Source organism: Gopherus flavomarginatus, chromosome 4 (assembly GCF_025201925.1).
Source record: "Gopherus flavomarginatus isolate rGopFla2 chromosome 4, rGopFla2.mat.asm, whole genome shotgun sequence".
In the NCBI taxonomy this organism is placed as follows: Eukaryota; Metazoa; Chordata; order Testudines; family Testudinidae; genus Gopherus; species Gopherus flavomarginatus.
In genome coordinates, this window is record NC_066620.1 from 66175301 (window position 1) to 66198285 (window position 22985).

At 50.7% G+C, this 22985-nt stretch overlaps 1 protein-coding gene across 2 annotated transcripts in view; it reads right to left on the minus strand.

Moving 5' to 3' along the window:
• CMTR1 (cap methyltransferase 1) overlaps positions 1-22985 on the minus strand; it is a 59140-nt gene that overhangs the window by 8593 nt on the left and 27562 nt on the right. For both annotated transcript variants that reach the window (XM_050951577.1, XM_050951578.1), the window contains exons 6-21: positions 22810-22881; positions 22027-22121; positions 21854-21926; positions 21432-21630; positions 18061-18179; positions 17713-17809; positions 16333-16465; positions 14847-15026; positions 14392-14448; positions 13404-13461; positions 12552-12620; positions 11207-11338; positions 10537-10659; positions 8881-8972; positions 2015-2083; positions 145-192 (exon numbers count right to left, since the gene is read on the minus strand). In XM_050951577.1, coding sequence (XP_050807534.1) covers positions 145-192; positions 2015-2083; positions 8881-8972; positions 10537-10659; positions 11207-11338; positions 12552-12620; positions 13404-13461; positions 14392-14448; positions 14847-15026; positions 16333-16465; positions 17713-17809; positions 18061-18179; positions 21432-21630; positions 21854-21926; positions 22027-22121; positions 22810-22881 — 1616 coding nt within the window. The remainder of the gene's footprint in view (positions 1-144; positions 193-2014; positions 2084-8880; positions 8973-10536; positions 10660-11206; positions 11339-12551; positions 12621-13403; positions 13462-14391; positions 14449-14846; positions 15027-16332; positions 16466-17712; positions 17810-18060; positions 18180-21431; positions 21631-21853; positions 21927-22026; positions 22122-22809; positions 22882-22985) is intronic.

Consider the following 22985-nt stretch of genomic DNA (forward strand, 5'->3'; position numbering starts at 1 on the left):
CCCCAATGGGTGACTGTGGGCTCTGCTACAAGGGTTCACTCCCAGGCGCTTGTCTTGCAAGTAGCAATAGATCCCTTTTGTCTCTGCGTAGCAGCTGCAAACATTGACTTGCTATGAAGTGTCTCAGCGTTTCTGGTCACTTACCTTACAAAAATCTTTTCCATCTCCTCCAGTCTGTACACTTCCTTCACCCTGGGGGGAGAGAGACGCACACACTGAAGTGTTGGAATTGCAGAGCTAGCGGCTATGATCTCAGGGCGAGGCAGTGAACGTGGCTAAGGCACATTGTTCATCCCAGCACAGGTGCCAACTTCTCCTGGTGCCGGTGGGTGCTCGACCTCCCCCCCACCCCCGACTCCACCTCTACCTCACCCACTCCCACCCTGCCCCTACTCCACCCCCCCTGCCCCTACTGGACTCCTTCCCCAAATCCCCACCCCGCCTCCTCCCCTGAGCGCACCGCGTTCCTGCTTCTCCCCCCTCCCTCCCACAGCTTGTTACGCCGTGAGCGCTGGGAGGAGAGGCAGGGATGCGGCACGCTCAGGGGTGGAGGCAAGGTGAGGTGGGGTGCTTGGCTGCCGGTGGGTGCAGAGCCCCCACGGAGTCGGTGCCTATGCGTCCCAGCTCAGGAATTGGACACCTGCACATTCATGGCTCTGTCCCCAGAGGCAGGGTCACTGTTCTGCTGCTCAATAGCAAGCCCACATTGTTTCACACAACCACCGTTCCACACAGATTGGGGAGCTAAGAGATCTTTTGCTAAAGGCACATAGAGAAATCTTTTTACAGAAGGGCAGTTCCCCCATCCCCACCTCCTCTCTGTGCCCCCTTCCCATATTTGGCTACAAGCATCAGGCTTACTGGGGCAGTTTTAAAGCCCTTCAGACACAGCAGTGCGGGAGCCCATTGGAGCCTGTGGGCATTTCTGACATTACAGCCTGGACTTTTCCCCAACACCACCTTGGACTCCCCCAGCTGCAGTTACTGGATGTGTGTTGACATTCACTAAGATCCACTTGTTCTCCATCTCCAAACCTCCTGCTCTTGCTGCCCCACCCAACTCTTCTCCCCATATTACTCTGCCCTTCCATCTTCATATCTCCCCCCACCAAACAGCAAAACAGAACTGACCCAGAAAATAGGCAGAGGCTTAAGGGGAAACGACAGAAATAAGGCAGCCGTTTTCAGACCCCCTAACGCCTGCCTTCCCTTTTTTAAACAATGTGAGCCAGCCAGCTGCGCACATGGCTAAGCTGGGGAGCTGCGTCACTGTTCCCCTCCACCTCTGGCCCCTCTTCCCTCCAACAGCTTTTTGTTCCAAGCTAAACTGTACAGTCTTTGGGGTCAGGGACTGTCTTCCTAGGTGTCTGTCCGACACCAGCACAATGGGGCCCTGCTTCTTTTGGGGCCTCTACACAGTACCAAAATAAAACTAACAAGTAAAGGTGAAAGGTCAGCAAGCAGTCAACAGCTGGAGCGCTCTATCAGTACCTCTCTCAGGAGTGTTTCCTAGCAGAATATGTGCTTAGCCCTGTACACAAGGCCTTATCTCAGGCTTTTAGTGATCAGACCTGTAGTCTTGGTCTATGCTAGGGAACAGCCCTGATTCAGCCATCAGCGGTCAGCAGCATAGCTCCACCTACACTGACCCGTCAGTTTAGACAGGGGCATGGTGTGGTTTGCACTGGTTGAGCTAACTGGGGTTTAGTTCAACTACAAGTATGCATGTGAGATTAGCACCAGCTACTCATGGGATGGAGAACGCATGAATGTCTGATCTTTAAAAGGTTAACCTTAGCGTACCTAAAACATCCAGCCATCAGCACCATCTCTGAGATGTAAAGGGCCACTTGCCGCCTTCTAGCAAACATTATGAGACTACGAGCTCTGGCTATATATTGTGTAGGCCTGGAAACAAGCCAGGCTAGGTTTCATGCCTTCCTCCTCCAGCAAATTGATCCCAAAGCCCCAGCAGTCCCAAGATGAAGGGGGATGCAGAAGGAGTGTCACTCACCGGATGGGGTTCATATCCGGCCGGCTAGGTTTAGAAACAGCTTTGACAAACTTCTCCGCTAGCTGAATCCTAGAACAAACGGGAAAGAGAGTTCTGTGCTTTGGCTATGGCTCTGGTGTGTTGGGTAGGTGCAGCTTCCTTGGGACAGGAGGGAGTGCCAACAGGACCTCTACCCACACAGCCCAGGCTGACACCACTGACACCCAAACATACTCAGAAACTGTCTGGTCACCCAGCACCACCAGCTTGGTGTCCTGCAACTAGCAGTTATGCAGCAGGGATGGTTCTCCATAGGCTCTGCTAGGCAAACCTAATCTAGTAACAAATTCAGTAATGAGTCCATGTGCTGATGAGCCCACTCATGTATGAACAGGAGAGCGGGACTGGGAGATGTGCTCCGCTAAGGAAAGAAAAGACAGTTACTTACCTTTGTAACTGTTGTTCTTCGAGATGTGTTGCTCATATCCATTCCAGTTAGGTGTGTGCGCCGCGCGTGCACATTCGTCGGAAAACTTTTACCCTAGCAACTCGGTGGGCCGGCAGGTCGCCCCCTAGAGTGGCGCCATCATGGCGCTTGATATATATCCCTGCCGGCCCACCCGCTCCTCAGTTCCTTCTTGCCGGCTACTCCGACAGTGGGGAAGGAGGGCGGGTGTGGAATGGATATGAGCAACACATCTCGAAGAACAACAGTTACAAAGGTAAGTAACCGTCTTTTCTTCTTCGAGTGATTGCTCATATCCATTCCAGTTAGGTGAATCCCAAGCCTTATGTAGGCGGTGGGGTCGGAGTGAAATGTGGCAGAATGAAAACTGCTGAGCCAGAGGCTACAGCATCTCCTGACTGTTGAACCAGGGCATACTGCGAAGCAAAGGTATGGACCGAGGACCAATGGAGCTGCGCGACAGATCTCGTGGGTAGGAACACGAGCCAGCCAGGCGGCAGATGAAGCCTGAGCCCTGGTAAACTGCACGATGATGTGGCTTGGGGAAAATATGAGCCAAATCATAACAAGTTCGGAAGTCTGCCATCACCCGAGATGTGATCCTCTGAGAGGAAAACAAGCAAGCCCTCCCTTTGGCCCGCTACCGTGACAGAGCTGGGGCACCTTACGAAATGGTTCTGGCAGCGCAATATAAATGCGAGCACTCCACAGATGTCCAAGGAGTGCAATGGTTGTGCCCATTGCGTTGAGCTGTGGGTAACATGAAAGGCCGAAACCACCTTAGGGAGGAAAGCCGGGTGCAGTCATAACTGCACCTTGTCTTTGTGAAACCTAGTGTACGGCGGAACCCTCGTAAGAGCTCTGAGCTCGGAGACCCGTCTGGCCGATGTAACAGCTACGAGGAAAGTTTGTCGTCCAAGACGGGTATATCAGAGGGCCAGTCGTGAACGGCTCGACTGGGGGAGACATAAGTCTGATTAAAACTAGGTTGAGGTCCCAGGTTGGGGCTGGCGGCGCACCCGAGGGTGCAAGCTCTCCAAGCCCTTGAGGGATCTCGAACCCATAGAGCATGAGAACACGGAACGTCCACCTTAGCCTGGCTGGAAGGTAGAGATGGTTGCTGAGTGTATCCTCAGCGATGATACTGCCAGGACCTGCCGCTGAAGGCCAGAGGTAGGCCAAATAGAGGGGGTCGAGACCTCAGCAGGAGCAAGATCGAGCGTACTGCAGCTGTAGAAGAAATGCTTCCACCTGGCCCGGTACGTTGACCAGGTGGAAGGCTTCCTGTCACCCCAGCTCAGTTACGCAGCGGCCACACCGTGAGGCGAAGAGGCTGCAGGTCCGAGTGACGAAGCCTGTTGTTGCCCTGAGTGATGAGGTCTGGGTGGGGTGGCAGGGTAATTGGGTCTGTTATTGACAGGCCGAGCAACGTGGTATATCAGTGCTGCCTGGACCACTCTGGAGTGATCATGATGATGCGCGCTCTGCCCCTGCGGAGTTTGAGCAGGACCTAATGAACCAGTGGGAACAGTGGGAAGGCATAATGGAGTTGGCCTTTCCACGGCATCAGGAATGCGCCCAAGACCGATCCTGAGGAGAGACCTTGGAAGGAGCAGAACATCTGGCATTTTCTGCTCTCTCGGTGAGCGAACAGGTCTATGTGAGGAAACATCTCCGCTTCTGGACAGCAGAACGCCTCACATGGGGCAGAGTGATCACTCGTAAGACAGGAAAGACCTGCTGAGTCCAAGCGCCAAGACGTTCCGAACGCCTGGGAGAAGGGACGTCACCAGCTCCATCGAGTAGGCCATGCAAAAGTCCCGGAAATGGATGGCCTCCTGACAAAAAAGTGGGGGGGGGAGGACCATGTCCCTCCCTGGATACTTATGAAGCACATGGCCGCTGTGTTGGCTGTAAACACCGAGATACAACGGCCTCGCAGCTGCCGCTGGAACCCCTGGTACGCCAGGCGGACTACTCTCATTTTTGGGGCATTGAAGTGGAATGCCAGCTCCCGAGAAGACCAAAGGCCTTAAGCTCGGAGGTGACCGTGAGCACTTGAGCAGAGAGATGATGCGTCCGTCGTCAGGGGCAGTGAGGGCTGGGGCGGAGGAAACCGCCTCCCTGCCCACACCAGGGAGGGAGTTAGCCACCACTCTAGGGAGCCTAAGGTGCTCGAGGGAACGGTGACTACCATGACCATTGGCTCCCTGTCCGGGTGGTACGCCGAGGTGAGTCGGACTTGGAAAGGACGGAGGCGGAGCTTGGCATGTTTGGTTACCAACTTGCGGGCAACCATGGACCCAGGAGACTGAGACAAGTACGAGCCGAGGTCGTTGGGAAAGCCTGCAGACCTCAGATGATTGTTGCCATCGCCTAAAACCGCAGTTGTGATAAGCAGGCTCCGGCTAGGTAGGAGACCAAGATAGCTCCTAGGAAGTCCAACCTCTGCGTGGGAACCAGAGTGGATTGCTCTATAGTGATCATCAGGCCTCGACCTGTGAATAAGACCGTGACGATGCCCACGCGCTGAGTGGTTTGTGTCTCAGAGTCTCCTCGGATAAGCGAATCGTCCAGATACAGAAAAACGCATATCCGACATCAGCGAAGGTAGGCGGCGACTATGGCCGTAAACCAGAAGTACTGACAGTCAGCTAGAAGGCGGAGGTATCTCCTGTGCAGAGGGAAGATGGCGTAGCGAAAGTACGCGTCCTTCATATCCAGGACGGCATAGTAGCCCCCAGGAGGCAAGGATGGAATAATGGTTCCCAGGGATACCGTGCAGAACTTCAACCTTATCCTAAACCGGTTGAGTCCGTGCAGGACTAGGAAGGTCTGAGACCTGCGTTCGAGTGGGGAACTAGGGCATAACGGGAGTAAAACCCCTTGCCCCTTTCGTCCATCGGCGTCTGCACCTCTTGTACGAGGAATTGCTCGTGAGAGGGGTCCCTGAACGGGGACAGGGCTGGAATAAATTAGAGGTGGTATCTATGCTCCACCGTGCGCAGGATCTAGCGATCTGAAATTAACTAGGGCCACGCCAGGAGAAAGCGGGATTGGGATCCCGGTCTGTGACTGGTACACCGCCCTCAGGCGCACCTTGGAAGGTTCGTCTGCGACCGCCTTGGCCTCGCCGTTTGCCAAAGTCCTGTCTCTGGCTAGGCACAGAGTATGGCGGGTGGGGGCAGAAAGGCCTGCGTTTGGTCGCTGGCAAATGCATGCTGAGAGAGCGCATTAGGACCCTATCGTCCATTAGGCTTGGCAGCCTGGGGCTGTCTTTGCCGCGAAAGGCCTTTACCACAAAGGGTAAATCCTGAATGGCATACTGCAGCTCCGGCCGGAGGTTTAAAACCTGGAGCCATGAGATGCACCTCATGGCGACACCAAAGGCCAGAGTCCTGGCTGGAGAGTCTGCTGCATCGAACGAGGCCTGGAGGGATGCTCTGGGTACCTTTTTCTTTTCCCCCGTCCTCCAAGACGGCAGCGAACTCTTGGCCGGTTTCGGGGCTGGCGCCCGCTGGCCATCATATCAGAATCGTGGTCCTGAGCATAAGATCTGCGCATGTGGGATGACACGCATGCGTGTCCGGATGGCCATGGAGGTACTAAAAGAAGGCACAGGCAGAGTCTCTGACTCTATCGGACCTTGCCCAACTCGGCACGGGGAGCCGGCACCGGGATGCGTACCGGTACCTGGAACGAGATCCAGACCCGCAACCAGAATGGTGCCTGGAGGTCGACCGAGATCTCGAGGCTCGGGGAGAGGCTACAGGAGTCAAGGTACCTGTCGCGGTGCCGGGAGTCGGAACGGTGCCGATAGCGGGTCGGCGAATGGGATACCGACCGGTGCAGCGAGTGCGACTAGTACCGATGAGGAAAACAGCACCGGGACTGCAAGTGGTGTCGGGCGTGCCGACAGGATCTGGAGTGTCTGCGGGACCGTGATCATGAACGGTGCCGCTCTGCTGTGCTGACAGAGGATGGTCACATGAAGAGACTGTATTACCCGCACCGGCGGTGCCGGGGTCAGGCAGCATCGACTCTGTCATGGCAATGAGATCCCTCGCCGTTGGTAATGCCTCCAGCATGGAGGGAACAGCAGGCTCAACCACAGTGCATACTGGGGAGCTGTCAGGCACCGGATTCGAAGGCCCTCATGGGACCGGGATCGACGGTACCGAGGTCGTCAGAGCTTCGGTGGGCGTCGGTGCCGGGCGATCCGAGTTAGATGAGCTGTGTGGCTGCGGTGCCGTCGGCACGGAAGCAGCAGGAGCAATAAGCTCAACCACGGCGCGCGCCGGGGAGCCGTCAGGCACCGGATTCCACGGCCCTTGTGGGACTGGAATCGACGGTGCCGACGTTGTCGGTGCCTCAGAGGTGTCGGTGCCGGGCAATCCGACTTAGACGAGCTGGCTGCGGCGCCGTTGGCACGGAAGCAGCAGGAGCAGTAGCTCAACCACGGCGCGTGCCGGGGAGCCGTCAGGCACCGGATTCTACGGCCTTTATGGGACCGGGATCGACGGTGCCGACGTCGTCGGTGTCGCAGCAAGTGTCGGTGCGGGGCGATCCGACTGAGACGAGCTCTCTGGCTGCGGTGCCGTTGGCACGGAAGCAGCAGGAGCAATAGCTCAACCACGGCGCGTGCCGGGGAGCCGTCAGGCACCGGATTCTACGGCCCTTGTGGGACCGGGATCGACGGTGCCGACGTCGTCGGTGCCGCAGCAGGTGCTGGTGCCAGGCGATCCGACTAGACGAGCTCTCTGGCTGCGGTGCTGTTGGCACGGAAGCAGCAGGAGCAGAAGCTCAACCACGGCGCGTGCCGGGGAGCCGTCAGGCACCGGATTCTACGGCCCTTGTGGGACGGGGATCGACGGTGCCGACGTCGTCGGTGCCGCAGCAGGTGTTGGTGCCAGGCGATCCGACTTAGACGAGCTCTCTGGCTGCGGTGCCGATGGCACGGAAGCAGCAGGAGCAGTAGCTCAACCACGGCGCGTGCCGGGGAGCCGTCAGGCACCGGATTCTACGGCCCTTGTGCGACCGGGATCGACGGTGCTGACGTCGTTGGTGCCTCAGCAGGTGTCGGTGCCGGGCGATCCGACTTAGACGAGCTCTCTGGCTGCGGTGCAGTCGGCACGGAAGCAGCAGGAGCAGTAAGCTCTACCACGGCGCGTGCCGGGGAGCTGTTAGGCACCGGATTCAATGGCCCTGGGGGACTGGAATCGACGGTGCCGATGACATCGGTGCCTCTGCAGGTGTCGGTGCCGGGCCATCCGACTTAGGCGAGCTTTCTGGCTGCGATGCAGGTGGCACGGAAGCAGCAGGAGCAGGGGGCTCTACCACGGCGTGTGCCGGGGAGCCGTCAGGCACCAGCAGGAATTGTAGGCTCTCTCAACCTCGGAGGAAGGGAGCGGTGCCAAGTCGACTTCGGTGCCGGCGACGGCCGGTGCCGAAAGGCCTTGGCAGTACCGGCGGAGTCCGGTGCCGAGGAGGCGCTTCTGCCAGCCGCTTGATCATCGCTCGGCGCCCAAGGTGGAGGGGTAAGTGAAAGTCCCGCTCCTTTTTGTTCTCGGCTTAAAAGCCTTGCAAATGGGGTACTTAGCTGTCAAGTGATTCCCTGAGGCACTTCAAACAGGAGTCGTGTGGATCTCCCTTCGGCATCGGCTTCTGGCAGGCCGAGCCCATTTTAAAACCCGGTGAGCCGTGCATGGGCTCCGGCACCGGGTTCATGGAAGGGGCTACTTCCTGAACCCCGCTAACAATTATCAATCTAACTATGTTAGCAGAGAAAAAATGTATAACTATACAAATATATATATAAAGGAATTATAACTGTATAACTATATACGAGAACTACGAGTAGCTAGGGAAGTGGAGGTCAGCTAAGCCGCGCTCCACTGTTCCAACGACCGACACGGGCGGTAAGAAGGAACTGAGGAGCGGGTGGGCCGGCAGGGATATATATCAAGCGCCATGATGGCGCCACTCTAGGGGGCGACCTGCCGGCCCACCGAGTTGCTAGGGTAAAAGTTTTCCGACGAATGTGCACGCGCGGCGCACACACCTAACTGGAATGGATATGAGCAATCACTCGAAGAAGAACTGTAGGTTCTTCCCCATTGGTGGCAAGTCACAACCCTTCCCATTCAGGCTGCCAGCGGCGCTCGGTCTACCTGTTTTGAGACCAGCTCACTCCAGTCTCAGAAGGGAACCAGGCCTTCTCTGCTGCACAGAGAGGGTGGGGGGAAGAGAGGATGCACCCACTTCAGAGATGGTTCTTCCACGGCTCATCTTTATACAAGCACATCAGCTAAGCGCTCTCCATTCCTCGTGGCCAATGATCAATAGCACAGCCATTGAGCCATGGAGCTCCCTGACAGCCCTCATCCATACGCATGAGAGGAGCTCCCAAAGCCCTACCTACCGCTGGTTAAAGTGCTGCTCTCGGACGTCATTGCCATTCAGCACCAAAACATCCAGGATATGGATAGCCTTGATTTTTCGCTGGGCTTTCCCCTAATGAGAGAGACACAGGGAGTTACGTTACAGGCTGTCTGTGGGTGTTCTGTCTGTTTTATGCAGTGTCTGCATGCCTGCCTCCCACCACCACCTTGCTAACTTCAGGGGAGGAAATCCCACCTCCCGCCACTGGTAACTTGTTTCTGCTGCAGGTTCTCCCCTCAGGAATTTTCTGGAGCCTCCCACCTTTCCCCTGGAGCCTCCTACCTTTCCCCTGTTTTAATCTTCCATCCTAAGATACCTGTACATGTCCGATGCACCAGTCCCTCAGGAGAGGGCTAGGCAGAACTCATTGAAGCACATTACCACTTCTCTGAGTCAGCTGGATGTCTTGCAAAGTGGTCCCCTCACAAGGTTGAGCTTGTGCACCAACTCCAGGAGCAAGGACCCGAGCTTTGGCCCTGAGCTCCCACGCAGCAAGGCCACGTAGCGTGGTTAAGCTTCCAGACTGGCCCCACCTGTCTGTTTTTAAGAACTGCAATCATAGACTCATAGACTCTAGGACTGGAAGGGACCTCGAGAGGTCATCGAGTCCAGTCCCTTGCCCTCATGGCAGGACCAAATACTGTCTAGATCATCCCTGATAGACATTTATCTAACCTACTCTTAAATATCTCCAGAGATGGAGATTCCACAACTTCCCTAGGCAATCTATTCCAGTGTTTAACTACCCTGGAATCATCAACTGGCGGAATATGTGGACACACAGGCCTGTTTTAGGGTCAATGACTACTCAGCCTCATACAAACTAGCCAAAGGAAGCTACTCAGCTTAGTTCACAGCAGATCTCTGCAGTAACAACATGATCTTCTATACACAGTTCAACCTTGACCAGCCTAGTCAGCAAAGGGTCACATTTCATGACCTCTATTGGTTACACTGAAAATTCTCTTGATTATCAGAACAAGTTCAGCATTCCCCCCACCAGGACAGTCACAGAATCAAAACTGAACAATATTTCAATAAGCCTGTGCATTAAAGATTCCTCATATGTTGTTTATCACGACTAACATGCTCAATTACAGACCTTTTTCACCTGCCTGTTACAAAAATAAACCAATGCCAGCTGCCAATCAAAACAGTTCAGCAAATGATCGAAGATCAATGTTGGACCAGAGACAGTGCAGGAGGGTAAATGCTTCTGCAAACACCACCACCAGTTGGTGTTTTTGTAGGTTCTGATCCAAACCCACTTCAGACACACGGTATATTCAGCATCCTTGAAAGGCAGCCGCCTGTGGAGCAAAATGGGGCAGGCAAGTGGAGCAGGGCAGCACTGCACAACACATGCATGTATCTGTGCAAACCAAAAGCCACTGAGGCGTGTTCAATCAGACAGTAAGTCAGCCATGCAGGTGGTGCAGAACAATACTGAAGGGAAGCAAACAGTCATCCGTATATCTCTGGCTCTGAACAGGAAAGGAGAGTTTATCCCAAAATAGCTTCCCTGGGAATCCTCTCTGAAGCTGCACAGCTGGGCCATCTACCATGTAATACTAGCCATCACAAACTGCAGGCAGCCTGCGTACTGCCCCCTTATGGGGAAGGAACAACCTCTGACCTCTCCTTTCAGCTCATGAACAATCTCCACAGAGAGAAGGGTAGCCCGTGGCAGCTCAGTTTTCAAGTCCAGTTTCATCCAGCGATCTGACTGGCGACCATCCCACGTGTAGATCTGGGACTTCTGTGTGCAGACAAAGAGGAACAAAGCACAGTTAGACCCAAACAGGAATGGGACATGTTCTTTCTGCCTTTGTTGAAAAGTAGCCCTGAGAGTATATTCCTTCCTTCCTGCTGACAGCAGAGAACATTTCTTTATGAGACATGTCAAGGAAGGAGCCTACAGCTCAGCTGCAGAGACACCAACACACAGATCCTAACACAGCTCATTAGGCAGAGTCCCTTGCCACCCCACAAAAGATACTGTTCAGAGATGGGCAGTGAAACGAATTATTAGATGGAGGGAATGCAGCATTCTTTGTGAGGAGAGATTTTCAAGACCAAGATTATTTAGTGTGGGGAGTAGACAGAGGAAGGAGAAAGGAATACAAAATAACCAATGGTCTTAAGAAAGGTCCATCAGTCACTCCTATCCCCGATATACAAGAGCAAGCAGGCTGGGATGAAATTGCTAAGCAATATCTTTAAAAGAGTTTGTAAAAAAAAACAAAAAAAACCCAGCACAATTAGCCATGCAACTTCCTGCTGTCAGGTTAGATGTCAGCACTTACCCCTAACCCTAGCAGGAACTTCTGTTCACTTCCAGACACCATACATCTGTAATCTAAGACGTGGCGGATCTTCTCCAGGGTTTTTGAGTTGAGTGGTGTTGGTTTAAAACTAAAGATATCGATGTCTGTTCCCTGAAGCACAACAGCAGAAGGAGAAAGGTGACTTACATGATACAGATACAACGATGGGTGCTACAGCAAACACAAAAGCTTTGTGTGCATCAGGATGTGCCCTGATTTCAGCCACAGCTGTTAGCTACACTGGTGCAAATCCGAGCATAGACAGGCAAAGCTGCTGTTTCCACCAGTGGAGCTCAGCCCGGTTTCAATCACACTAATCAGGGTTCTAGAGGAAAAACCAGCATCCTCTGCGTAGACAAAGGTCTAGGAGCCCACAAAACCGTTCATTTGTACTGAAGGGCTATTGCAATTTCCCTGCTGAGCGACTTTAGGAAGCACCAAGGTAAAAGTGTGAAGGGAAAAGAACAGGCCTGGACACAGAGCTATTTACCTGCCTTCTACAGAATTGGTAGCCCAGGCCAAAGCTGTCTTTTAGATAGAAAGGGATTCATTTCACCATCACAGTTTGTTGGGTGCAAGCAACTAAACTGGCCTCCCAGCCACACTGAGTGCTTCCACAGCTCCCCTGCAGCACTGGAAAGAGAAGGAACCTGCCCCTTCCGAGCCCAAAAGCAGCACAGGCTTAAGAGAAGAAGTGTGTCCAAAGGAGAGGACAGGATATGGGGAAGTACTGCAGGGGACACTCCAGAATATTCATAGCTCTCTGCCAAGGACCAATGGATGGAGCAGGCTCTCTTGTGGGGTTCCACTCTTCACCATACACACCCTTTTCTATAAATGAGTGTCACAGTACAGCATTCCAGCAACAGCAAGACCACAGCACAGCTAGGAAGGATGGGAATGGACCAGGAAACAGGAAGCCCTTATGGGAATTCAATCCTACGACAGGCTTCAAAAAATATGCCATCTTCCGGCACTCCTTCACTCAGGGGCAAGACCTCTTCTGCCAAAGACCTCTTTATTCCCAGACGCCCATACAGTGTCAGAGCTAACGACCTCAGGGGGGACACTGATCATTAGACATCTATCAAGTCTGTGGAACTGTCTCTAAAAGGAAGTAATGGAAATCTCATTGTTTAAGTCATTTAAACGAGGCTGCCTAGTTTTCTAAATAGGCACTCATCACCACAGCATCTGAGTGCAAACCCTGAACAATATACTGAACCAAACAGCCCAGTGCTGCTCTTTTTCATCTCAGACGCCTGTGAGTAATAATAAGCATTTCACCCACATTTTCAGAACAAACTGCAGTTAAATGCCTCACCTGGATGAGCTCAAAGAACTTGGACCTGGGATCAGAGGAGGATGGAGCAACTCGGGCCTGATCTGGAATCTGGAACAAGACAAAGGATCGATTATAAGTCGTACTTCTTTTTGCACAGTTGTGTTCCCAAAGCCAAGGTTCCTCTGCCACCGAGGACACTCCAACCCCTGATGCCAAGGTTTTTTCCATTCATATTGGTGATGTCGGGCTCCCCTCGCACAGAGGGGAGGTATGCAAAACACACGTGGCTTGACACAGCATCTGTCATAGGACATGGCAGGCGATTTCAATAAAGAATTTAGGTTGTGAGCTTTTCAGGACCTATATTATTTCTGTATGTTTTTGGAAAGTGCCTGGCAGATTGTGTGTGTGCTATACAAATAAACAAACAATAATGAGAACAGCAGCTCCAGATGAAACAATGTTGTTTCACCCAACACTCGTGATTACTCTGTGGAACTCCCTGCCACAAGATCCCCAAAACCCTAAGCTCATAGGGAAGACAGATTGCCATCTGATATAAGATTTTTTTGGAGTGGTTTTTCTGCCTGGGACCTACTGGCCACATAGCTTATTCGGTGTGTTATGTAATATTCTCAGTTGCAGTATAACCCTGCCCTTTTGTGGAACCAATGGCCTGCTCCACAAGCAATACACACCGAGCATCTGTTTAGCTGATGTTTCCTGACCTGCACAGCCCCAAATGTGCACAGTGATCTCAGATACTAAAATAGTCCTGCCCTACAGGAAAGGTGTTAATGCTATTGGCTGGCATGTCAGAACCCCTCCCGCTCCCCACTGTGCCACAGCAGGAATGGCATCCACAACTGCCTTGTCAGCAGCATTACTCACCCCCCACAGCCGGAGGCATTCCTTTCGGATCTCAGCCTGCCGCGGCTCACTCAGAGTCCTAGAGGAAAAGCCAGCAGGTTGTTAACATGGTGAAAGCCTCTTTGGTCTTGCAGCCCTAACATACCCAGCCCTGCCAGCCTCCTCGAAGTAGCTGCTTTGGGAGTGAAACACACAGTCAGTCCTTAATGCCAGAGGGCTGCTGTATTCAAGGGAAGCCCTTTCCCCAATCATCCACCCACTTCATAACCTGAACCAAAGATCAGCAGCTTCTGCCTCCCTCCCAGCAAAGAGCTGATCATTGGAGGCTGCAGGAGGGCTTCTAGCACCAAGACTTCAGTGCTTTTATAAAACACACTAAAGCACCGTTAGGACCTTAGCTTTTCACAGTGCTGCACAAACAAATTTATTCTTCCCCACAACTGCCCTAAGTTACACATAGAGCAATAGCAGCACAGAGAGGTGGAGTGACCTGTTGAAGGCTATCCAAAAGTTAGTGTCAGAACCAAGGTTCATTCCTCAGAGGCCCCTGTTCTGTGCATTGTACCATGCTGTCTCCAGATAGTGTTTGAGCAGTAAGTGCAACTACCCCTGTGTAGCAAACCACTATATGCCACAATGTGTTTCACAATATGTGCCACTCCTCTATGTCCCCTCTTGGAAACAGACCCGTTTATGGGAACTGGAAGGTACGTAGCCCTTTTGCAAGTCCTTTCATAGCAGGTCCTAGTAGCAGGTATAAAACATTCCAAGCCAACCTATCTCCTTTAGCTATCCCCATGTTGCAGAGACCAGCACATGCTGTGACACTAGCTAGCCTAGTAACTGTAAGCGCTCCTTAAGCCTCCTGCTTCAGGGCCAAGCCAAGCTCCTGCTAGGATCAGGAAGACATTTACAAATGGGTAAAGCAAGCAGGCCACTGAACACAGCTGCCCAGTGGGTAATTCAGTCCTCACCCAAAGCCCTGCTCCCTGTTGACGTAGATACTCACGTGTCTTGAACAAAGGCGTGGATTTTGGCTAATGCTTTGATCTGAACTTTACTGTGGCTGAAAGAGAGAGTGGGTTTCAGTCAGAGAGTGAGGTATAAACCACACAAATTGTCCTGCTGCACGAAGCAGGATGAGGAAGTGCTGTGGACTGTTCTAAAGCAGAGCTGGACTGTCACAACCCTGAGAATGCCATCATGACCACTGCAGGGTCACTAGGGCGAGCACCTTTACGTTCCCAACACTGCAGATCAGTTCTTCAGGTGTGAACGCTCACCAGTCATGCAGTGTATCTCCCCTTGCTGGGCCAGTCTGCCACACAGGGCCTCTCCCAGAGCAGGACTCTTGTAACTGAGTAATATGGCAGCTTAAGGTGAAAAGGCCCCCCATGACCTCAAACAGCTGTAAGTCACAGTTGTGCTGGAACTGGCTTTCCCTCTTGTTGCTTCCGCACTCACCTTTCATTCGATCGGACCATGTAGTCATAGAACTCATGGTCGCCCTTGATCACTTCTAGGGGGACGACAAGATTTACATCCAGGTCAGAGTTGCGCAGCTGATTGAGTTTGATGTTCACCATGAAGAGATATTCCCGCACGTCATCAGTGCCTGACTTTAGCCCTCTACACACCACGTACCTGCCAAGCAAACCAGAGACTCCACTTGGAATCAGTCCTCCCACATATCCAACTTGCCTTTCACAGCCCCACCATCTCAGCAACCCTCCCCTCTGGCTTCCACAGCGTCAGGAACATCTTTGTCCCAGGATACCCTTCGATGGCTCATGGCAGTGCAGGCTAGCCCTATGCAAGGCCATTCTACTTCCTCCCCCTTTTCCTACTCTCTGCAAGAGCTGGTGACCTCAATCTTTCACCAAAAGTCTCCAAACTTCACAAGCTCAGATCTCACCAAAGAACTAAACCAGCAGGACTAATGCTGAAATAGAGAATCAGTTTTAATCCTGTTCCGGTTGCAGGTGTAACTAGCCCTTTACTAGCTCACAACTCTACCATAGCCCTGGTATGGCAGTGTAAGATAAAGCCTCCCTGTACAGGCTTCAATGTCTGTCTCACTTTATTTCACAGCACACTGCATCTGAAGGACACCAAAATCAGCATGGCCCTATAATAGGTTAGAGCATGGAACTAGGTCTCCAGACTCCTGCTTCTAATGAGGACTCTGGCATGGATTTCATATTTTCCCCAGCTCATAGACTGCTTGATGCAAAATAGAGATTAAGAAGGACAAGAGATACAGGTTTCCAGATGATATTGGAGCGACACAGCAGTCAGATGAAAGGCAGAGATAAAAGGAAGATGTTCTAAGATGATGGAAGTTGCAGAGGAGAAGGCGCTCAAACTAACAATGGGCAAACACTGTGAATGCACAAAGGTGTCACTTAAAAACAGGTGTCGTGCGTCGACATTAACGTTCCCTTGGCATGTCTTGGAAGAGCTGTGGCCTTGGAAAGTTTCTCTTCCTATCCCTGTTGTGCGGCATGCTGTGTGTTGTCTGGCTGCTATCCTCCTCCCCAGAGATGGCTACATTTTAGGGGTGCCACATGTACAGTTTGTACCGCATTACCGGATCCAAAGAGATGAAAATACACCACTGTAACGTACATAATATGCTCTCATTTAACTGGATCCTTAGATTGCATCTCGCAAAACAGAACAGATTTTACAGTAAACTCCATTATTCCCACACTGGAAGTAGACAGCATAGGCAGAAACAGACCATGGTAATTTGGTAAATAGCCTCTTAAATCTATCAAACACTGTCACTTTCTAAACATGTAAAGTATTTCCCCCTATGTGGCAGACATTAAATGGCTCCTACCTGAGACAAGTCATGGAGGTCACACTAGACCTGTCGTTACACAAACGGAGCTACTGCACTATTTAGGGGAAAGGGTTGCTTTTAACTCTTCCTCCAGAATCTCACCTCTCTGAGTTCGCAGGACGGCTCGTCACAGGTTTAAAGAGACTCACTCGCTCGAAGCAGCAGTACAGCAAATATATAAGACCCACGCTGAATGGCGTGAACAGGTCAAAGGTTTTGCAGACAAAATGTCCTCCTGTGACAGAGAAAGGAAGTACACTGCAGCCAGCAGGTTACAGGGAGAGAGGGGAAAAAATACTAAGTGTCTCAATCTCCCTGTGCGCATGCGCGTGCACACACACACACACACACTTTTGTACAGTTAAAAACTGCATCAGAAAAACAGTTTCATAAATCAATCTAGTAAGACTGACCAAATGGGTACCACGTACCATCCTCCCACTTAGCTCTCTGCCTCCCAAAGACCCAGGAAAGAGAGAGGCAGCCCCCAGCCAGGTGGAGGGGATGTCACCTAAGAACAAAGCACCCTGCCTGCTGCTTCCACAGCACTCCCAGCCCAGGGGCCTAGACCGCAGCATGGCAGCACACTGTGTGCAACCCTTGACAGCATGCAGCTCTCACTCCTCCCCAAGAGCCTCATGCTGGGGAAAAAACTGGGTTTGAAATGAAAATCTAGTTTAAAAACACAAGTCCTCTCAGCAGAGGAGTGTCTGTGCTCTCTGCCTTTAAGTGAGTCTTCTTACTTCCTCAGGGCAAGACAAAGACACTCAGCTTTGAGATTCTCATTGCCCCAAGAGAAAGCCCCAGGGGAGATGCTTGACTAGGAGAGACACAACGAAGGACACACTGTCAAATCTCACTGACACGCAACTTGCCTGCTGGGTCACGGCTTCAAATACTTGTGAGCCCAGTGGACAATACCAGTAATCACTTGGTAAGTGTTTCTAACCCCTTTCACTCTGGCTTCTCAGCGCAGGACCATCTGCTCTGAAAGGGCGCATGGAATGCTAGCCGATCCCAACACAGGATAAAAGTCACCAAAGCAGATGCAGCTATGGCATCCATCACTAAGGAACAGGTAGGAGAAAGAGAAGCATCTTCTCACTCTGAAGCCAGGGTGATGGTTTCAAGTGGGAAAGGCCACAAGTCGCAGTTGCACAAACACTGGGTTGCTCTTACCAGCCAGCTGGTTTGCTCAGGAAGAGGTTGCTTTAGCTGGTACTGTGTAAGAGTCAACAGTAAAGCAGAGATTTTACAAAGATATTTTGCCCCTTCCTCAGCTGGAGGGAGCACAGCACTGGCACAGCATGGTTCCCTCACTGTCTTTGGCAACCTTATCTCAGGGTTTAGGGAACACACCTACTGGATTCAACAGAACCTAACATTACAGCGGGAGTGACTCCATGCAACATTCTATAGCATTCATCTGCAAAGCCACCCAAGCCCTGGAGAGGAAGGGGAGAAACAAAGGGAAAAAGATACCTGTCCGGATGATAGAGAGTCCTGTAAGGAACTGGCAAAGCAACAGCTGTTTGCTTAGAATTTCCTGCAGGTTCTCCTGACCCTCCACAGAGAAACCCTGAAACACACACTGAATGGTGAACATCTTCGCAAATCTGTTGGTTAACTGGGGGAGTCAAGGAATTTACAGCTAAATTTTGTAACTTGCAACAGTTTCTATTCCCTGGGATAGAACTGCTAATGTCAGGATATTTCATGGCAAACCTCACCAAATCTCAAGCAGTAACTGTGGGAAGATGTCACATCCCCACTGTACTCTGGCTGATGGCTACGGTCACTCATTGCAGAGAAAAGGAGGAATGAACGTACCCCATCCGCCATTAAGAAATGCACCCCCTTGCGATCAGTGTTGTCCAAAACAAAATTCCGGAAAGCAGTGATGTTCTCTGGGCGGGTGATATCTCCATCTCCATCAATCCCGCCCTCTCCTAAGGGGAAAAGAAAAAGCAGTTATAAGCATGTTTGCAGAGTGCTTGCAGGAGACTGGGATACGCAAGCGATCAATGCGCTGACCTCCAATGATCAAACATTACCAACAGTCAGTGAGCAAGTACACACACCTTGGAAGCTGCATCAGGACCACTCCCACGAACTCTCACAAACATGATTTTTGCTAGAAAGAAGTCAGCACAATTTTCTTTGGCTAGATTGCGTTCTGCTTGCATTAGCCAGACTGAACCAACCCATGTTATAACTTGGTTTTAAAAAACTGCTTCAGCCTTGGTAAAGCACAGATTGTTCACTCCTCTAGTGGCTGAACAGGGCCTGACTATGCTACAACACAATGTTGTCCCTTCTGTCCCAGAAGGAACAAGACAAAATTGGTCCCCATCAGAGCTTTAACAATGTCAGTTTCATAGTGTAGATGGACCCTTACTCTGAAGCACAGCTTTGTTTATGCCTGCCAGAGAAACTGCATTAGCAAACTTTTACTAATATCCATGATCATCAGCGTTCTCTGGAAAGACATTAACAATTATTTCCAAACTCATCGTAGTTTGACCTTACAGAACCCTGTTCATGTGCAAGTGTGCTCAGCAATCAGCTGGAAAGGGGGAAGATACGTTCAACAGTAGAACTGTTTTTAAAGGCAGCATTTTACAGATTTCTCATATGACTCTTTCAAAGGGTAGGGCTATATTTTCCCACAGTTGGTACACTTCTACCTCGATATAACACTGTCCTCAGGAGCCAAAAAATCTTACCACGTTATAGGTGAAACCGCATTATATCGAATTCGTTTTGATCCACCAGAGTGCGCAGCACCTCCCCACCCAACACTGCTTTACCCATTATATCCGAATTCGTGTTACATTGAGTCGTGTTATATCGGGATAGAGGTGTATTTTGTGTCCTAGAATAGACTCTAGATATTCAACTAACTCCCAGTCCTGTGGTATTTGTCATCTACTGTTGATTTCTATTCTCTGCAGAGTTTCTGTGTCTGCTCTTTCTATTCATTGAATGACAGAAATGTACATTATCAAGAGAAAACAGCAGAGGTCAGGGTAAACAATAGTTCTTTGGTAATACAATTCCTCATCAGTTATTCTGCCACTGAGAGGAATGGGACTGGAAATTTTTTTCAGTCTTCTCTGCACTTGGCACAGGGTTCAAGGCGTTTTCCTCCAAGAGAGGAGTTTATATGTGCCTGTGACGTTATTGATATAAACTGGGACCATATAGAACATGGGTTGCAACCAAGGTCCTGTAGTGGCACCAAATCTTATGTAAAGGGGATCATATAAGGTGTCCAAGACCAAGTGATGAGTTACTGATTATGATTATGCTGTCTGTATGTCTGTATCATTTTGGTAGTTGAAGTTATGAATATTGGCTGTATGCTGTCTGTATTTCAAACTTGTGTTGTGTTACTGGGAAAGATCCCAGAAAAGTTGGTGTCAGCTCTGTTTAGCCTGCTTGATGGCCCATTAAGGACCATCACCTACACAAATGTCCCATTGAGAGAAGGCAGTTACGCCCTGTGACTCCGCAGGGTGTGCAGAAACTGGCCCATGTGACTGCAAACTCCATTTTGCTGTAACTTTCCACAGCAGGAACAAAGGAGTGTTCTTACACCTGGAAAAGCCTATATAAGGCGGAGGCCTCATCTCCATTTGGTCTTCAATCATGCTTCTTACCTCTGGAGGGACTCTGCTACAAACTGAAGCTCTGCACAAAGGACTGAATGACCCATCCCAGCTGGGGATGTATTCCAAAGACTTGATTTAAACCTGCAGTTTACTCCATCACTGCTACAAGCCTGAACTAAGAACTTTGCCATCACTGTATGTAATTGATTCCATTTAACCAATTCTAGCTCTCATCTCTATCTTTTTTCTTTTATGAATAAACCTTTAGATTTTAGATTCTATAGGATTGGCAACAGTGTGATTTGTGGGTAAGATCTGATGTGTATATTGACCTGGGTCTGGGGCTTGGTCCTTTGGGATCGAGAGAAGCTTTTTCTTTTACTGGGGTGTTGGTTTTCATAACCATTCACCCCCAGGACGGGTGGCACTGGTGGTGATACTGGGAGACTGGAGTGTCTAAGGAAATTGCTTGTGTGACTTGTGGTTAGCCAGTGGGGTGAAACCAAAGTCATTTTTGTCTGGCTGGTTTGGTTTGCCTTAGAGGTGGAAAAACTCCAGCCTAGGGCTGTAACTGCCCTGTTTAAGCAATTGGTCCTGAATTGGCACTCAGTTGGGTCCCGCCAGAACCACGTCGTCACAGTGCCTCACTAAATTTTAGAGCACATTAGGCCCAGACAAATGGAAACATGAAAATGCATCAAAATCATTGAGCTATTCACTCTCATAGCTATCAACTCCCTCCACAAGAGCACTGACCAAGAGTGAGAGACAAAGATCCAAATGCTAGGATGATCCTTTTATCCACCTTGCTGCTCAATGAGAACTTTCCACTTACTGATCTGACCCGGAGGTGCCAGACAACCAATAAAGTTCATGATCTGCAGATGTCAAAAGAGGCTTTGGCATTTCAAAATCAGCCAGAAAGTAACTAACTGACATCAGCGACAGGTTGTTTGCGGTTCTTGCTGGAAAGGCAGACTGGTTACTTCACTTTTTGCAATTCAATCATATTTGGGTTTTCTTAACAAAGCCTGAGATTTGCTGGCAATCCCCTCATTCCACTTTCTACTAATAGATGCAGCAGATGGAATCAGAGCTACTTGCAGTTACCAGGAGTCCAAAATAACTTAAATCACTACATAGAAGGTGGAAAGATCCTGTAAAGAAGCAATCTAGTAATTAATGCTGGGGGATGGAGTCAGATCTAGGTTTCTATTCTTGGCTCTGCCAAATGATCCTTGGGCAAGCCATTTCATTTCTTTATGCCTCCGTTTCCCCATCTGTAGAGTGGAACCAAACCACTGAGTTATCTTAAAGCACTTTGACAGCCTCAGATAGGAAAGTATTATTATAATACACACAAGCTGGAACCTGAACTGCAGAAATGTAACTTGATGTTCAGACTTGCCACCCTCAATCCCCTATTACATGGCAGTTACTCTTCTTCCATAAGGATGGTTCTGCGATGGTCATTGTGAACCAATTTTTCTTAGATCCCTAACACTAACAGACTATCAGTCCTCTGCCTACTATGAACTTGAACCTCTGTAATGCAGGCGATCACACACACACGTACGTGACCCATACCGTAATAAGGCTCGAAGAGCTCGCTGGAGGCAGAATAGAAATCCTCCAGTTTAAAGTCATTTGGTCCTTTCAAGGTCATGCCGAACCCTTTCGCATGCCACTTCTTCCTCCAGAGAACGTACTCTGAGAAGCCACCAGGGCCAGCACACACATCAGCAAAGTAAAGCAGCTCTGCATCCCGCTCCTTGATTAGGGGCTTCTGCAAAAGGAAATTGGGAAAATTCTAGCAATCCAATAGCAACTTCCCATCAAGCATGCAAACTACTGCAGCCCACTGCTATATTCTTGCAACTCTAAGTGAGGGTCCCTGCCTCTTTAAAGCAGCCTTTGTCTCTAATGGTGCCCTGAGGAATCTTCCCCCACCCCATTTCCCCTTTCTTTGGGAAGGCATCACCAATTCAAAGGACAAGGGAGATCCTCACCCCATGAGAGTCCTTCGGGTTTGTGAACATGTGGTCGAAGACATAGTCTATGTTTGCCATCTTCATCGCCGCTCTGTGAATGCACAAAGGGGCACCTGTTAGTTTGCCCCAGGCTCACCAGGCTGCTGCAACCCAAAAGAGAAAGGGACTTCAAACCCAGAGGCTCTGCAGACCTGTTCAGGAAGAAGACTCCCCGGATCATCTCGTAGGGGTTGGACCTTGTCCGGGCTCGGCGCATCTCCTCTCCGTCCAGCTCATCAAACACGCTCTGCAAAGGCAGAACAAAAACTATGCTAGCCACGGCACAGACAGGAGGGAACAGCCAGCTCGGGTGGTTCCTAACCCAAGGGTGATTTTCTCCTCACAGTTATCTCTAGATGGGTGACACCAACACAGGAACATTTTCTGAAGCTGGCATCCTTCTTCAGTCACATGTCTACATCCAGTCCTGGTCCCACACCGTGCTCAATTCTTACAATGAGCTCAGGGATGGGGAATGGTGCTGGACTGACAACCCCACAGCGTAAGGCCTAGTTAGCCATAGATTAGGCAATCCCAGCACGAGCTCTTCCCCCCCCCCCATGCACACACATCCCCCCTGACAAGGATGGTCTAAACTGGGAGGGAAAGGGGAGCACAGCAGACCAGGAAGAAGGTGTTTATCTCCACAGCCTCATTCAGTCTCTGGCTTCTCTGCTGACACCGCCACTGAAGGGGCCGTTATGTCAATTGCCTTTGTGGTTTGTGTGCTGTACACACTTGTTATTTCACACAGGTCGCCAGACAGTAACGACTTCCCACTGTTATCAACCCAGGCTGAGTCTGCACTGGTGGCAAAAGGCTTCCTACTTCACTGCCGACTGCCTATGCATCCCACCCCCACTAATGCCTTTTTACTAGCTCGCTTCCCTTCCCCTCCTCAACCCTAAAATTGCTCTTCAGCAGAGCATGCTCACCTTGCACTGCAGGACACTATGCAGAAACTCTTCTCGGCAGAATTCCGTTTCATCTTCAATTACCAGCTTTCTCTAGGGCAGGGCAATGAGAAAACCCCCCTTAGTTAGCTGATGCTGTGACATTTATTTTAGTGGGGCACTTCCCAGAACAAGCTTGTTGCATTATTCCTGTGTGT